Source organism: Zea mays, chromosome 2 (assembly GCF_902167145.1).
Source record: "Zea mays cultivar B73 chromosome 2, Zm-B73-REFERENCE-NAM-5.0, whole genome shotgun sequence".
Taxonomy (NCBI): Eukaryota; Viridiplantae; Streptophyta; class Magnoliopsida; order Poales; family Poaceae; genus Zea; species Zea mays.
This window is the reverse complement of record NC_050097.1, coordinates 221,286,160-221,303,428: the sequence shown is the minus strand read 5'-3', so window position 1 is coordinate 221,303,428 and position 17,269 is coordinate 221,286,160. Positions and strand designations below refer to the sequence as shown.

Sequence of the window (17,269 nt, the reverse complement as noted above, 5' to 3'; positions counted from 1 at the left end):
CGGTTTATGGCGTGGCAAGCCGTGCTCACGGCTTCCGTCCAAAACCGTTCGGGTGTCTTGAATTCACCAAGCATCGTCCTCGCCATGTCTAGTAGCGTCCTGTTCTTCCTCTCTACCACACCATTTTGCTGTGGTGTGTAGGGAGCGGAGAACTCATGCTTGATTCCTTCCTCCTCAAGATACTCCTCCACTTGAAGGTTCTTGAACTCGGACCCATTGTCGCTCCTTATATTCTTCACTTTGAGCTCAAACTCGTTTTGGGCTCTCCTTAGGAAGCGCTTGAGGGTCCCTTGGGTTTCAGATTTATCCCGCAAAAAGAATACCCAAGTGAAGCGGGAAAAATCATCAACTATAACAAGACCATACTTACTTCCTCCTATGCTTAGATAGGCGACGGGTCCGAAGAGGTCCATATGAGGTAACTCCAGGGGTCTTGATGTTGTCATCACATTTTTGGCATGATGAGAGCTTCCCACCTGTTTACCTGCTTGACAAGCTGCACAAGGTATATCTTTTTCGAAAGTTACATTAGTTAGACCTATCACGTGTTCTCCCTTTAAAAGCTTGTGAAGGTTCTTCATCCCCACATGTGCTAAACGGCGATGCCATAGCCAGCCCATGCTAGTCTTAGCAATTAAGCATGCATCTAGACCGGCCTCCTCTTTTGCAAAATCAACTAAATAAAGTTTGCCATCTAGTACACCCTTAAAAGCTAATGAACCATCACTTCTTCTAAAGACAGACACATCTACATTTGTGAATAAACAGTTATATCCCATATTACAAAGTTGACTCACAGACAACAAGTTATATCCAAGCGACTCAACTAAGAACACATTAGAAATAGAGTGCTCGGATGAAATAGCAATTTTTCCTAACCCTTTCACCTTGCCTTGGTTCCCATCACCGAATATGATTGAATCTTGGGGATCCTTGTTCTTGACGTAGGAAGAGAACATCCTCTTTTCCCCCGTCATGTGGTTTGTGCATCCGCTGTCGATAATCCAGCTTGAGCCCCCGGATGCATAAACCTGCAAGGCAAATTTAGGCTTGGGTCTTAGGTACCCAACTCATGTTGGGTCCTACAAGGTTAGTTACAATAGTCTTAGGGACTCAAATGCAAGTCTTGTCTCCCTTACATTTGGCCCCTAATTTCCTAGCAATTACCTTCTTATCCTTTCTACAAATAGCAAAGGAAGCATTGCAAGCATAATAAATTGTAGAAGGTTCGTTCATTACTTTCCTAGGAACATGAACAATTCTTCTAGGCATATGATGAACAACATTTTTCCTAGCCAAATTTCTATCGTGCATAATAGAAGAACTAGAAGCAATCATGGCATGAGAATCAAAAGCATCATAATTTCTGTAAACGTTCCTAGAATGTCTCCTATCATGATACATGAAAGCATGGTTCTTTTGAGCACTACTAGCCATAGGGGCCTTCCCTTTCTCCTTGGCGGAGATGGAAGCCTTATGACTTGTTAAGTTCTTGACTTCCCTCTTGAAACCAAGACCATCCTTAATTGAGGGGTGTCTACCAATCGTGTAGGCATCCCTTGCAAAGTTTAGTTTGTCAAATTCACTCTTGCTAGTCTTAAGTTGAGCATTAAGACTAGTCACTTCATCATTCAATTTAGAAATTGAAACTAGATGTTCACTACAAGCATCAACATTAAAATCTTTACACCTATTGCAAATTGCAACATGTTCTACACAAGATGTTGATTTATTAGCTATTTCTAACTTAGCCTTCAAGTCATCATTTATGCTCTTTAAGCTAGAAATAGAGTCATGGCATGTAGACAATTCACAAGAAAGCATTTCATTTCTTTTACTTTCTAAAGCAAGGGATTTTTGTGTCTCTACAAACTTATCATGTTCTTCATACAAAAGATCCTCTTGCTTTTCTAGTAACCTATTCTTATCATTCAATGCATCGATTAATTCATTAATCTTGTCAACCTTAGTTCTATCTAGGCCTTTGAATAAACATGAATAGTCTATTTCATCATCGCTAGATTCTTCATCACTTGAGGAAGCGTAAGTACTGGTATTATGAGTGCTTACCTTCTTTTCCCTTGCCATGAGGCAGATGTGATGCTCGTTGGGGAAGAGGGCCGACTTGTTTAAGGCGGTGGCGGCGAGTCCTTCGTTGTCTGAGTCGGACGACGAACAATCCGAGTCCCACTCCTTTCCAAGGTGTGCCTCGCCCTTAGCCTTCTTGTAAGCCTTCTTCTTTTCCCTCTTGTTCCCTTGTTCCTAGTCAGTATCATTATCGGGACAATTAGCGATAAAATGACCAACCTTACCACATTTGAAGCATGAGCGCTTCCCCTTTGTCTTGGTCTTGTTGGGATGCTCCTTGCGACCCCTTAGCGCCGTCTTGAAACGCTTAATGATTAGGGCCATCTCTTCCTCATTGAGTCCCGCCGCCTCAACTTGTGCCACCTTGCTAGGTAGCGCCTCCTTGCTCCTCGTTGCTTTGAGAGACACAGTTTGAGGCTCATGGATTGGGCCATTCAATGCATCATCAACGTATCTAGCCTCCTTGATCATCATCCGCCCGCTTACGAACTTTCCAAGTATCTCTTCGGGCGTCATCTTGGTGTACCTAGGATTCTCACGAATATTGTTCACAAGATGTGGATCAAGGACAGTAAAAGACCTTAGCATTGGGCGAACGACGTCGTGGTCCGTCCATCGCGTGCTTCCATAGCTCCTTATTTTGTTGACGAGGGTCTTGAGCCGGTTGTACGTTTGGGTTGGCTCCTCGCCCCTGATCATTGCGAATCTCCCAAGTTCACCCTCTACCAACTCCATCTTGGTAAGCATGGTGACATCGTTCCCCTCATGTGAGATTTTGAGGGTGTCCCAAATCTGCTTGGCGTTATCCAAGCCGCTCACCTTATGGTATTCATCCCTGCACAATGATGTTAGAAGAACAGTAGTAGCTTGTGCATTTTTGTGAATTTGCTCATTGATAAACATGGGACTATCACTACTATCAGATTGCATTCCACTCTCTACTATCTCCCATATGCTTGGATGGAGAGAGAACAAGTGACTACACATTTTGTGACTCCAAAATCCGTAGTCCTCTCCATCAAAGTGAGGAGGTTTACCAAGTGGAATGGAGAGTAAATGAGCATTTGTACTTTGCGGAATACGAGAATAATCAAAAGAAAAGTTCGAATTGACCATTTTCTTTTTCTCGTAGTCGTTGTCGTCATCCTTTTGGGAATAGAAAGATTCGTCGTTGTCGTAGTAGACTATCTCCTTGATGCGCCTTGTTTTCTTCTTCCTCCCGTCTTTTCTTTTGTGGCCCGAGCCTGAGTCAGTAGGCTTGTCATCCTTTGGATCATTGACGAAGGACTCCTTCTCCTTCTCGTTGACCACCATCCCCTTGCCCTTAGGATCCATCTCTTCGGGCGATTAGTCCCTTCCTTGAAGAGAACGACTCTGATACCAATTGAGAGCACCTAGAGGGAGGGAGGGTGAATAGGTGATCCTGTAAAACTTAAAACTTAACACCACAAACTTGATTAAGAGTTAGAACAATGAAATCAAGTGAGTAGAGAGGAGAGCTCTTGTGAAGCACAATAGACACAATAAAGACAAGCACAAGAGACACGAGGATTTATCCCGTGGTTCGGCCAAGTACAAAACTTGCCTACTCCACGTTGTGGCGTCCCAACGGACGAGAGTTGCACTCAACTCCTCTCAAGTGATCCGATGATCAACTTGAATACCACGATGTTCTTCTTTACTTTACTCTTTTCCCGTTTGCGAGGAATCTCCACAACTTGGAGTCTCTCGCCCTTACAATAAGAATCAATATGAAGCACAAGAGTAAGGGAGGGAAGCAACACACTCAAAACCACAGCAAATACGCACACACAAGATCAAGACTTGAGCTCAACACAATATCTCAAGGTTCTCACTAGAACGGAGCTCAAATTACTAAGAATGTCGAACAAGTGCGCAAGAATGAAGTGTGAGTGATCAACAATGCTCAAGGAATGCTTGATGTTCTCCTCCATGCGCCTAGGGGTCCCTTTTATAGCCCCAAGGCAGCTAGGAGCCATTGAGAGCATTCAGGAAGGCAATTCTTGCCTTCTGACGCCTGGCGCACCGGACAGTCCGGTGCACCACCGGACACTGGCCGGTGCAGATCTCTTTCCTTATTTGGCGAAGCCGACCGTTGCGGATCCGAGCCGTTGGCGCGCCGGACACTGTCCGGTGCACACCGGACAGTCCGGTGCCCCCTTCTGACCGTTGGCTCTGCCACGCGTCGCGCACGGATTCCGCGACCGACCGTTGGCCCGGCCGACTGTTGGCCCACCGGACAGTCCGGTGCACCACCGGACAGTCCGGTGATTTATAGCCGTACGCCATTAATTGCTTCCCGAGAGCAGCCAGTTGACAGACACCGGCCTGGCGCACCAGACACTGTCCGGTGCACCACTGGACAGTCCGGTGCACCCAGACCGAGCTATCTTTGGCTGAACAAAACCATCTCTTTTCTAACTTGATTTCTCTTGTTTCCAGTACTTAGACACAATACATTAGTCTCCAAAATAATGTACTAAGTCTTAGAAATATACCTTTTTACTTGATTTGCACTTTATCCACCACTTTGCCTAGATTAACATAAGTCCACTTGTGTTGGCACTCAATCACCAAAATACTTAGAAATGGCCCAAGGGCACATTTCCCTTTCACCATCATCCTTCTAAATTCCACACGCAAGCAAAATTTTGCCATGGAAAATGACCCGCGAGCTATTGAATTGAATTGAATCAGTCACGGAACCCAACTGAAATGAGTGGCCTAGGAAACCTCAGCCGAAAGCTCCACAGTACCTTCTCTAGCTTCTCGAAGGAGTCGACCTTGAGTGGGATCCACCCCTGGATGGCCTCCCCGGCGACGGCGTTGAGCCACGGCGGCCACCCGGCAGCCACCTGCTCGCCCTCGTGGCTCTTCCGCAGGCTCCGCAGCCGGAAGCTCCAGGACGCGGCCGCCACGGCGACGACGGCCTTCCCTGCCTCCTCGGCTTCGTCCTTGACCTTCTCTAGCCTCCTCGCCGCGGACGATGAGCTGCACAGGGAAGGCACGACACCGGCAACGGGGCAACAGACCCCTGGGCGCGCGGCTGGCTCCGGTCCCTGAGCCCGCCGGACGAGTCGGCCGCCAGCGTCACCGAGACGGCGTTCTTGGACGCGACGCAGCCCATGGCGGTGGCGCACTATGAACACCACCGAGCGCCACCGACCATACGCCGAGTTCACACACGGACACGGACCAATAGTCGGCTCCTTCTCCGCTCCCAAGCCTGACCACATCCGCCCTCACACCAGCATTGTGCTGCGAGCCGGTGGTCGTCCGCGGGAGGTAGGGGATCCTCGGCGGCGGTTGTTTGTCGGGCAGCTGTATCCTCGGCGGGGGGTAGTTAGCCGTGCGCGCGCAGGGAGCGACATGACGGTGTGCGAGCGGCAACTGCGCGCGTAGGGAGCGGCAATCGCGGCGGGGAATCGCGGCGGGAGGCCCGGGCGGGCGCGACATGCGCGACCCGCGGGAGGTGGGCGGGGAATCGTGGTTGGGTGGGGGCGGGGTGGGCGCGGTCCGCGGGAGGTAGCGATAGGGAGGTAGGGGATCCGCGACGGCGGTTGTTTGCCGGACGGCTAGATCCTCGGAGGGGTAGTTAGCCGTGCGCGCGTAGGATCCGCGGGAGGCAGGGGCGAGCGGGGGCAGTCTACACATGGCTCTTAATATTTGTAGAGATTTACGATGTAGGAAGTATTTTTTTTTAAAAAATAGATGATATTTTTAGAAATAGTAAAAAAGTTGAAATAAAAAAAAAACTCCATTGACCGCGGTGCACGAGTCGGCGAGTCGAGGTGTGTGCAACCTTCTCTCGTATGCGGGTGAGTCGGCAAGTCCTCGACGGCGAGCCCTATATTACCCACCCAAACCAACTCGGACCAAGCAAAACCACACACACACACGCCACCTCCTTGAGTCCTTGTCGGCTCGCCATCGCCACCATCATTTCGTGTCGAGTCTCCGTTTCACCCTCCCCAAATTCCCCTCAAATCGATCTCCCCCGCACCCCGAATCCCCGCGCCCCCGCGTCTGAATCCGGCGCCCCCCGCCCCGATCCGTCCGATCCGCGCCGAATCGCCGTTGCTCGGGGCGGAACCCTAGCCCGATCTCCACCTGTTTCCTCGCGATGGGCGCCGGTCGTGTCTGCCGCGGCGGCCCTTTCTCCGCCTCCCCCGCCGCTGGCGCCGCCGCGGGGCGGCCGTTCCCGCCGCTCACCGCGTCCTCCTCCTCATCTCCTTCATCGGCCCCTTCCGAGACAGCGTCCACGTCGGTCACCAAGACGGTGAACGGCTCCCACCACTTCAAGATCGCGGGCTACTCCCTCTCCAAGGGGATCGGCGTGGGGAAGTTCATCGCCTCCGAGTCCTTCAACGTGGGGGGATTCGACTGGGCGATCTACTTCTACCCCGACGGGAAGAGCGGCGAGGATGGCGCTGCCTACGTCTCGCTCTTCATAGCCCTGGCCAGCGAAGGCACCGATGTGCGCGCGCTGTTCGAGCTCACGCTCGTCGACCAGAGCGGCAAGGGGCAAGACAAGGTGCATACCCACTTTGGGAGGTCTCTCGAGAGCGGCCCATACACCCTCAAGTACCGCGGCAGCATGTGGTGAGTCTGTGTACAGGTTGCATAGCTTTGTGGTGCCTGCCAAATTGAACTAACCTGCCCAATCGGAATTTGCTGTTTTGATCATTATCTTGAGTAGGAAGTAAGTGATGTATGTGCTCTAAGATACGTGGCTATGAAGCTGAAACTTTACTTTTGTATGTTAAAACTGAGAAACGTTGGCCCCTTCATTTTTTAGTCATTTTGTATTCACAAGTACTACTGGTTTGAAGTGAAGTACATTCAGGATGTGAAGTAAGTGTCATGTGGTTTAGATGCAGAACTTAATTGTCCTTTTGCCTTATTAGTTTGTGAATCGATGAGATGACAAGTGATATAGATTTATGCCGTGCCCTGTACATATTAACTGGTCATCGGATTGTTATTATTGATTGGGCCATATTATTTGGTTTTGATGACTCTGTATTGAGAAAAGAACTGAGTTTTCAGTTGTTTTTCAAATTGCCTTGCTGTAGATTGTATAGCTTTTAGCTAATTTGTTAATTTTGACACCAGTATTGCAATATTGTTTGCTGGTTGATCCCTGCATTTTTCAGTAGATCTGAAATTCGGGCAAACAAAGACATACATATGAGTTGGTAGTTGGCGAGTTCATAATCGGTGCTAGATGAGAACTAGTTTATTTTTTAATGTTATCATGCACTTTAAACTATTCTTAATTTTGCATTGTTGCAGCGCCGTAGCCCTGTCATCATTGGACTTTGAACAATATGTCTATATCAGTAACCTTTGTATCTTTCTAGTGTTGTGTGTTTTCCTGACTTTTAGTGCATTTCACACTAGAAAAAAAATATCTACTGGTCGACACAGCTTTCAAAATATTTGTGGGCCTATGGACTGTAATTAGATGCAGTGATGCTCCTCTCAAATCATTACTATTCTCATTGTAAGCTAACTTGTCCCAGAATTAAGGAGTTCTGTGTCAATTTTATGCATAATGTTTCTCTTTGAATTGTCAAAGGCGTGTTTTATTAGCATAGTCTGATGGATTTGTTTCTGTCATTAAACCATCATGTTCTCATTTCTAACTAGCAAATTTGATGTTTCTGGTGCTAACGTGCACCATTTGTGATGTCTTTATATGAGGACTACAGTGTGAACGGATTGTTGGATGATATTGCTTCGCCATTCTGGTTGTGTATTTGCGTATATTGCTTGCACCTTATGTATAAGATTGGAGATTTTAATTTTTTATGAAGTGCAAGTATGTTGCATATATCAGGGAATGATCAGTTAACAGATACTTCCAATTGATGTATGTGTTGATTCGTCTTTGTTCTCTTTGGGCTTCCTTTATTACACATGATTTAATCCATCCAGTACCCAGTTTGAGTGGCTGTTTAGTTGCTTCATGGATATAGCCGCATGCTTTCATCCTTGATTATTCTTTCTGTACCCAGTTATGGGGAGTAACTTATCTTTCTATGCATGCAGGGGCTATAAGCGTTTCTTCAAACGAGTTGCCCTGGAAACATCAGACTATCTTAAAGATGATTGCCTTTTAGTGAACTGCACCGTTGGTGTTGTTCAATCACATACTGAAGGACCAAAGATATACACAATTCCAGTACCACGGTCCAACATGGCTCTACATATTGGTCAGCTATTGACAAGTGGGAAGAGGACAGACATTGCATTTGAAGTTGATGGAGAGATGTTTCCTGCCCACAAGGTGATTCTTTCAGCCCGGTCTCCTGTTTTTAGGGCGCAACTTTTTGGTCCAATGAAGGATAAGGACATGAAGTGTATAAAGATTGAAGACATGGAGGCTCCAGTATTCAAGGTGACCCTAGCCCCTGGTGTTATTTGGTTATATGTCTGCTTTGGTTTTGTTACAGTCATATAATCTCTCCCATGCTACTATCTCTGTGCTATAATTAGTTAAAATACAGTTCATGCATCAACACTATATACTACCTCGCACCACTAAAATACGACATTTCAAACACTAAAGATAGGTAGAAGATGTGTCATTTATATTGTCTGAAACGTCATATCTAATTGACTGTAGGTAGTATCAACATCCAGAACATATGCATGGTTAAAGTATGCCCGAAGCCCCCAACTTGCAAAGATTCGAAAAATTTGTACTCAAGCAATTAAAATCTATACTTATATTCCATTTAGAATGTCTGAGGAAGCAAATAAAGCAGAATTATGCTGATTTTCTGTTTGATGGTTGCTACTAACTAATGTTGCATGGTGTGCACCATTTTTAGGACATTTCAGCGGCCCAATGTGCTGCTAGCAAGCATTTTCGAGTTTCACTTAGACCATCTCCAACAGATATGCTATCCAATCTCCTATACCTAAAAAGTATCATTTTTGGAGATATAGGTGCTTCAGTGGATCTCCTATTTTATCTCCTATACCTGTAATTTTTAAGAGTCTCCTAAAAGAAGCATCCTTTCTCCTAAATAAAGGAGACAACCCCCTCTCTCCTACTTCTAAAGAAATATAGGAGACATATTTTAGGTAATTTGCTACAACAATGTTCTCTTATATCCTAAATTGTTTTTGAGGCACTCCTGAAACAACTTATATCAGATGCATTATAAGAGATCTGGTCAAGACACTCTTAGTAACTATAGTTAAGCGGTCAAGTTCATCTAGTGGTACTTGTTCTATTGTATGGTACTCCCTCCATTTCTCTTCGTATAAGGTATGCACACATTTTAAGATTCAAACCTTGTATTTTTAACCAATAAGTAACATGACATGATGTAGATTTTATTATTGAAAAGTGATATCATTTGATTCATAATTTCATATTTGAAAGTACCATAGTATATGGTTATGCTTTGTTGCTACAGAGTTCATATTATAAGAGAAATTATAGGTCAAAGTTAAATTTTGAGTACATTGTTAGGCGGTGAGATGTATGTTCCCTAAGTTTTGCTTTTGCATTCCTTTTGCTGTCAGAAGCATGTCGCATTCAATTTTCTTGCTTGTAAACGTTTATCATTTATTTATTCATTCTGAGTTTATACTTATTGAATTTTTGCAGGCTTTGCTCCATTTCATGTACTGGGATGAGTTGCCGGATCTTGAAGAGCTTACTGGTGTAAATACAACTTGGGTATCCACCTTGATGGCTCAACATTTACTTGCTGCTGCAGACCGTTATGCATTGGAGAGATTAAAGTTGCTCTGTGAACTTAAGCTGTGTGAAGATGTTGCAATAAACACAGTGGCAAATACTTTGGCACTGGCTGAACAGCACCACTGCTATCAGCTAAAAACTGTTTGCTTAAAATTTGTGGCTCTGCCTGAGAATTTGAAAGGTAAGTGCAACATTTCTCTATGTTATCTTGATTTTTTTATTGATTACTAATATAAACGGTTGGCTCTAGAAGGTCAAATTGAGTATGTACCTGCTCTAGTTATTTAGTTTTATGATTAGCCAGACTTATCCATTTGCTGAAAAACTGCAACTATACTTATCTGCACTGGTCTTTGAACACTATTGTAAGGCTTAAAACTTGTATAGTTGAGAGGCCTACGAGACATAAATTTCCTGGTTCGATTCTGTGCATTTTAGCTTGAGTTATACTGGAACACTTCAATTTCTTCTTAATTTGATTCTGATAAATGCATAGATATGATGGTCATGCATCACAGTTGTAATGAGTAGTGAAGTTCTGTTTATAATTTGTTAGAGTTTAAATTCTGCTAACTGTTTCTTCTTAGTTTTAGAACTTTGTTCACCGGTTCGTAAATTTCATGGTGTTTTTTTAAACATGAAACATGTGGGTTCTTTTGAAAAATGCGTGAACAGTTTATCTTAAGACAATTTGAGGAACGAGCAAAAAGCTTGTCAAAAAACATTTCGTTAGTCATAACTCATAACTGTTTATTGCTTATTTTTGCTGGGTAGTAACTGATGTGGAATGCTAGCTGCAAAATATGATACTTATAGAACCGTTTATTCTGTATCTGTATCATGTGTTTCAGTATCATTATTATGTCTTGTGCTTTCAAATCACCTATATGCTGGTTTCATATATCAGCATCTTCTTAACCATGTTTTTTTTCTTTGCAGCTGTCATGCAAACCGATGGGTTTGATTATTTGCAGCAAAGCTGTCCATCCCTCCTGACCGAGCTTCTTGAATATGTGGCCAAGATAGGAGAGCACTCCGTGAGCCCCTGCCTGTATTCAACTGAAGTCCTTGATGGTGGAGATGCCAATGGACGACGCGTGAAACCAAGGATCTAACGGCTGCCCAGATGAGCCTAGAAGAGGGAGTTCCTTGTCTTTTTTTTTTGTTGTTGTTGTAAAGTGATTCCAATGACGGGCGCCTTCTGTGGTGCCATAATCATGCATGTTGTAGCGTTGGTTTGTGTGTGTTGTGATTTCCCCAGCCCCATTGCTGCTACTGTAGAGGGACTGATATACATCCTACTGACTAGACTGCGTTGCTGCTGCAAAGCAGCTTTTCATCATATGCCAAGGATGGTCTGGTGCAAAGGTTTGATCAATATGTTCTGCAGAAGTTTTACCTTTCGCTAGGCCAGATTTGTCGATTCATGGTCATCTGTATTGACTGTATTCAATTGAAATGAAATGTATCCGTTGAACATTCACTTTCATACTGATCCGTTCATCTGTCCTACCCTTAAATCTCAAATACCTTTTACCTGTGTGAAGTAACCGTTTGATTATTGCCTTTTAACTTTGTGAAATGCCCGTTTGATTCGTGACAGGAAATTATTTGTTACTTATTATATTGATTAAACGGCTGGTGGCAGAAGGACCGGCACTTTAGCTACTTCGTTATAGAATAGTTGATGTTATAGGTATTCTGTTCTAAAATTGTTCTAAATAGTTAAGGTTGTAGTTCTAAAATGGTGATATATGATTTAAATATCATATGTTCTTATTTTACAATATATTTTTCTCTTATATCTTTTTTTCTTTTACCAATGCATCTCTATTTTCTATATACTATATTTTTTTTACTTTTATTTTAAAATTTTATGTTCAAATGAAAAAACATCAACTATATTAGAGAGGATGGATTATACATTCATAAATCTCTTATTCACTTCGACATTGCATATCAAACCTTCGTGGTTTCTTCTCTTTGAACTAGTTATTCTAGACTAGAAGAGATTGCCGCTGGAACTAAGCAAGACTGTGAGGGTATGTTCGGTTACCTGATTAAAGTTTAGTTCATATTATATAGGATGTTTAAATGTCACTTACGTGTATTAAATATAATCTAACTATAAAACTAAATACATATATAAAGATTAAATGACGAAATAAATTTATTAAACTTAATTAATCCATAACTAACAAATGTTTGTTGTAGCATCATATCATGATATGCTGATATGCGCGAATCATGAACTAATTATGTTAACGACGAGATAAATTTATTAAACTTAATTAATCCATAACTAACAAATGTTTGTTTTAGCATCATATCATGATATGCGTGAACTAATTATGTTTATAGACTCGTTTGACCATTTAATTTCTATCTACATAATTGGTTCTATAATTAAATTATACTAAATACTTTTAACTAGCATTTAAAACAGAATTAAAAGTTAGTCCTTATCATGCTTTAAGCTAAGTTATACAAGGAGATAGAAGAAACCTATTTAGAATATGTTTGGTTCACCTATAGATTCTTAAAAATCTAATTTTATCTATATAAAAAAGCTATTGAGAGTTGATGATTTTGGAAAAGCTAAAATATATTTAGTTAAACAACTGTCAACTGTAAGAGTATGATAGCTTGCGGCAAGGATGGCATAAATCTAAAAAAATCTGGTGAGAGGTGATTAATCAAACTATAGAAATATATGTAGATTTTTAAGAATCTATTACGATGTTTTTTGCACTGAATCTGGTTGTGAACCAAACACACCTCAGCTGCTCTGTCCAAACGCACCCTGACTTCCGAGTTCCGACCCCCACTGCTTTGCTTGCTCTGCACTCCGCTAATTCCTTCCGCGGCGATCCCGAGCAAGAAACCCAGCAGCGCGGCGGATCTCGCCGGGCGGCGGCCGCCACTATGATGAGCGGTAGCTCGCCTCCGCCGCCCTCGCTTCCTGCCGGGGTACACCTCTCTCCATCTCTTCCTTCCCGCCGGGGTACACCTCTCTCATCTCTCTCGTCCCTCTGGGTACACCTCTCCCATCTCTATCTAGATCTGGGAGTAGCCTGTTTGTTTAGGGCGGGCGCCATGAATCAGGACACCTCGTGATCTGATACTATCTGCCATATCTAAGATTGAATCGGCCCCAACGTGTTCGCGCGTGCTGCTATCCACAGACTAACCGATTTGTTGTTTGCTAGATGGATAGATATTGTCTGGCGACTGAATTTTGTTTGAAATTACTGTATGTCCCATTATGCCCTTTGCCACCGATTAGATAGATGCCATGTGTTTGAATGGAAAATAATCAGTTCTCTCCCTCTCATGACATATGGTCTCGCCAACGAATGCAGAGTGGAGGCTTCTTCAGGGGATACACAAAGCTGTGCAAGGGCCTCGCCGTCATATTGCTCATTGTGCACCTTGTAGTCCAGTTGTTTCCGTCCGCCGTCACCTATCTCGCGCTTATCCCTGGAAGGTAGAAGCTCAGATCTCCACTGTATTGGAATTCTGTATCCAGAGCAACATCTTTAGTTGCCTGTTTGGCTCCTAGCTTGCCTAGATCTGTTTCCTAGTTACCACGTTATGGGTTTCCACTGGATGCCCAGTTGTTTCTTAGTCACCCTCTGTGGTAAAATGCTTGTTCTTCTGGTACTACTGACTGTTATGTGGATCCAGAACATCCATTTGAAATGCAGGTTTAAGCTGCTGGGTTATTGCAATTACAATAATTAGTCAGCGTGCTAAATTAATAACATGTTGGTCAGTTGGTCTCATGGTTTCACACCACTAAATGTCTAGATCTAGACTGCATTCAGCATTGCATCTGGTTTGCTTTAGCCTATGCAATTAATTTACCAAATATTCTCTAAAGGAAAAAAAAACACCGAACCAAATGTGTGTCTCGAATATTCAGCTATCTGTTTTTTATCTGCAGAACGATCCCTTTTGCTTGGAACCTGATAACTGCAGGCTATGTCGAGCAAACAATTCCAGGGGTAAATTTTCCCATCCCATCATTGAATTTATTATCCGCACCTTCGTCAATTCGTCATGTATGCATGTTTACTCTTTGATTTTTATGTGAAAGAAAAATCCTTCCAAATCAAGTCAAAAGCCTAGTAATGCTTATATTATATCTAGTTAGTTATTGAAAGAAGCTGCTAACAACAAAAAAAGTAGTGAACTCGGTGAAGTTCAGGTAGGGGTAGAGTATATTACAGTTTGCTGTTATCTGCTTGTTTGGATGTAATTTATGTCATGGAGTCAATCGCATCAGAAAATCTGATCTAATTTAGCTTCTAGCTTTCTCTTATTACAGTATTGGAAACATAGCACGGTTCTTGTTAATTATTACCTAGAATTCTTCTAGTTGTTTGTTGTACACTTGAATGCCACCTTAGGCAATGGAAAATACTTTCCGTTCTGTTTTGTAGATGTTTTGCCCTCGAATGGTTGATCTGCTGCTTGCTGTTTTTGTTCTAAATAAAGTATGGCATCACATTTGTTAATGCATCTGCTTACTGGCCCTTCTGAGTATCACAAACATTTTGACAAATATGTCATCTTCATTAACATATTGGAGCTCCTTCAACTCACATGACCAATATTTCTGCAGATGGTTGTCAGCATCATTGGCCTTCTTTTATTTGGGAAGTTGTTAGAACCTCTATGGGGTTCAAAAGAGTTATCAAAGTTCATTTTTATCGTCAACCTTTCAACTTCTGCTTGTGTTTTCATGACTGCTATTGTGCTGTACTATATAACTCAGCAAGAGATCTACCTGTACGTACCATATTTCTCTTATGTGCCGTTTGGTTCACGAAATGTAACGTAAATGGTAATGGTAACGATTCACACTCGAATACCGGCGGTAACAAATTTGAATAAGGAGGTATCCATTTGTAGTGTGGTATCAATTACGGTTGGACTTAAACAAACATGATCTAACGTTATTGGTTACCCATTACGTTACCAATATGTGAACCAAACGGCACCTTATATCTACAAAATAAGTAGTTTGGCATTTCATATTAGGTCCAGCTTTGGTGTTCTTACAATCTGCTTTTTTCCAGCTATACTCCTTTTTCTGGATTTTATGGGGTTCTATCAGGATTGTTGGTGGGCATTAAACAGCTTTTACCTGATCAAGAGCTTAATCTTTTTGTGCTAAAAATTAAGGCAAAGGTCGGTCTCTTCGAATATCAATGAAAGTAATCTTGTTTTTCGTCCTACCATTAATGTTCGCTAATGATCTTGTTTTTTCTGGGTATACAGTGGATTCCATCTCTTGTTGCATTGATATCCATTCTTGGAAGCATCTTCATATACGACTTTATGTCTTACCTCCCAGTTCTGTTGTTTGGCATGTATATGAGTTGGATCTACCTCCGTTACTTTCAAAAGAGACTTGAGACCAGCCTGAAAGGGGATCCAAGTGAGGAGTTCTCTTTCTCAAGCTTCTTCCCTGAATTTGTAAGGTAGTTCATTTTCCCTACATAGAGCTCTAGACTATTATGCTGCTCGCTGAAGTAGATTCTGACAAATTTGTCAAAACATGCAGACCATTTCTCGACCCAATAGCATCTGTATTCCATAGGTTACTTTGTGGAAGATCTGATGCCAGGGGAGAAACATTAGACACCTCACCATTACCTGGTTCAGATTCGTTTGAGGCAAACAGGAGGAGGTTGGCTTTCATGGCTCGGTCTTCAGTTTTACCAGTGCATGACTTTTTCCTGCTAGTAACATTTTGTTCGTAATAAGCAATATTACTTCTATTGTCCTGCCTTTTCACAAACAAATGATACTGTGTTCTACCTCATGGTTTCTTCACCGTCATGTTTTCTGTTGTCAGGTCCTTGAGCTAGTGGAGTCACCAATTGTTCCTGTGACTGTCATGTTTTCTGTGTTTGTTCGACTATTGCAGATCTGCAGTAGCTTGTAGCTCCATTTGGTTGTTTCATATCACATGACTCTGTTGACACTTGCCACTTGCTAGTTGCGTGCAACCGTGGTTCTATTCTGTCTGGCATAATGCTTTTTATCTCATTGTAGAGAGAGGGGTCAACGGGCACTGGAGCAAAGATTAGCTGAGAAGCTGGCTGCAGTCAGGAGTTCAGAGGGCGGCACATCACTGGATGCCGCTGACAAAGTTTGAGTCTTCTATGCAACGAACAACGAGCTGTGCGGTGCAGTTTGTGATTTCCTGGCAATTCGTTTCTATGTGATTTCACCAGCCCCAGCCTCACCGCCGAGTGCTTCATTTTTTTTATGGTTTCTCATCCTAATCATCATCGGGAACCAACTAATGAAGCACTGCGCGCCCATTTTCCCCATGGTTTCTCTGTAATCAACTAGAAGTGATCAAGTACCAAGCAGTGTACAATGCGATGCTCCCTAGGACAAGAACTCATCTATGTTCGGTTTCCTGTTTTTTTTCTTCCAAATGGTGCGGTTGATACTTGATAGTAGTTGACACTTGACAGGAACAAAATTATTTTTGTAACCTTTTAGAGCTCTGTGTTGGATGGCAAATTGACGGTGCTAACGGTCCGGCCCCGAGTCTAGACGGTCCGCGCGCGTAGTCAGTTAGGGTTCTGAGTTTCTTGCTACAGTTGTTGGCTAGATTCGCGGAATTAACTTGGGAGATTTGTATGTAATGGGTTCAGCCCCCTCCTCTATAAATATAGAGGAATACGACCGATTAAACATTATCAATCGAATTAATAATCAGTTTATCTCTTGTTTTTACCTTAGAAGGAGTACTTCTAGTTTAGTCTCTTAATCCTTAAATTTTTCGCTTCTCTTCGGCTCTATGTTGATTAGAGGTGTCTAGAGTGGCTTGTCGATCCTAGACAACATATAGGATCTCTCCTCCCCGACGGGGTCCCTCCTGAGAGCAAGATTCAGGCGCTGTCGGCGAATTCTGTCGTCCCCGCGCACGCTCAGATCGTTCGACCTATAGGCGCAGACCGTCCGACCCGTCAGGCAGGAAACCCGAGCCTTGCGTCAGGTTGCGGACCGTCCGGCCCTTGGCCGCGGACCATCCGCGCCTGTGCAGAGAGCATCGCCGCCGATTCTCAACGCAGTGATTAGCGTCCGAATCGACGCCAACACTCCGTATCCGTCATTTCCTCTTCGACAGCCAAGAAAGACGAACCCAGCACACTGTCTGTCCATTGAGCTTATCCGCTTGCCATACTTATAGCGGATCATGCATATTTTACACTGTACATTGTACTATTTAAAAAAGAGGATGCGTATGTAAAGTTGTCCATAACTTTCCCATCCTATCTCTTATACCATTTGCTATTTTAAACTCATTTTATGAATAATGTGGTCAATAGTGCTTAATGTGACATTGTTTTACTCTTATCTTTATCAAATTGTGTATATAACTGTGTGTTTATGCAAAACACTATTTTG

At 43.2% G+C, this 17,269-nt stretch overlaps 2 protein-coding genes across 2 annotated transcripts; both read left to right on the top strand.

Moving 5' to 3' along the window:
• Positions 1-6,057: 6,057 nt before the first annotated feature.
• On the top strand, positions 6,058-11,310 carry LOC100272403 (BTB/POZ and MATH domain-containing protein 2). Its single transcript, NM_001146883.1, is given in 4 exon segments — positions 6,058-6,711; positions 8,164-8,512; positions 9,737-10,013; positions 10,772-11,310. Coding segments are annotated over 4 exon segments (1,281 nt in total). The 5' UTR covers positions 6,058-6,232; the 3' UTR covers positions 10,948-11,310.
• A 1,272-nt stretch (positions 11,311-12,582) lies between these two features.
• Positions 12,583-16,396, top strand: LOC100283447 (uncharacterized). Its single transcript, NM_001156348.2, has 8 exons — positions 12,583-12,802; positions 13,195-13,319; positions 13,779-13,839; positions 14,460-14,626; positions 14,917-15,028; positions 15,119-15,321; positions 15,405-15,530; positions 15,899-16,396. Exons 1-8 carry the CDS (start codon positions 12,758-12,760, stop codon positions 15,999-16,001), a joined length of 942 nt encoding a protein of 313 aa, NP_001149820.1. The 5' UTR covers positions 12,583-12,757; the 3' UTR covers positions 16,002-16,396.
• The last annotated feature ends 873 nt before the right edge of the window (positions 16,397-17,269 follow it).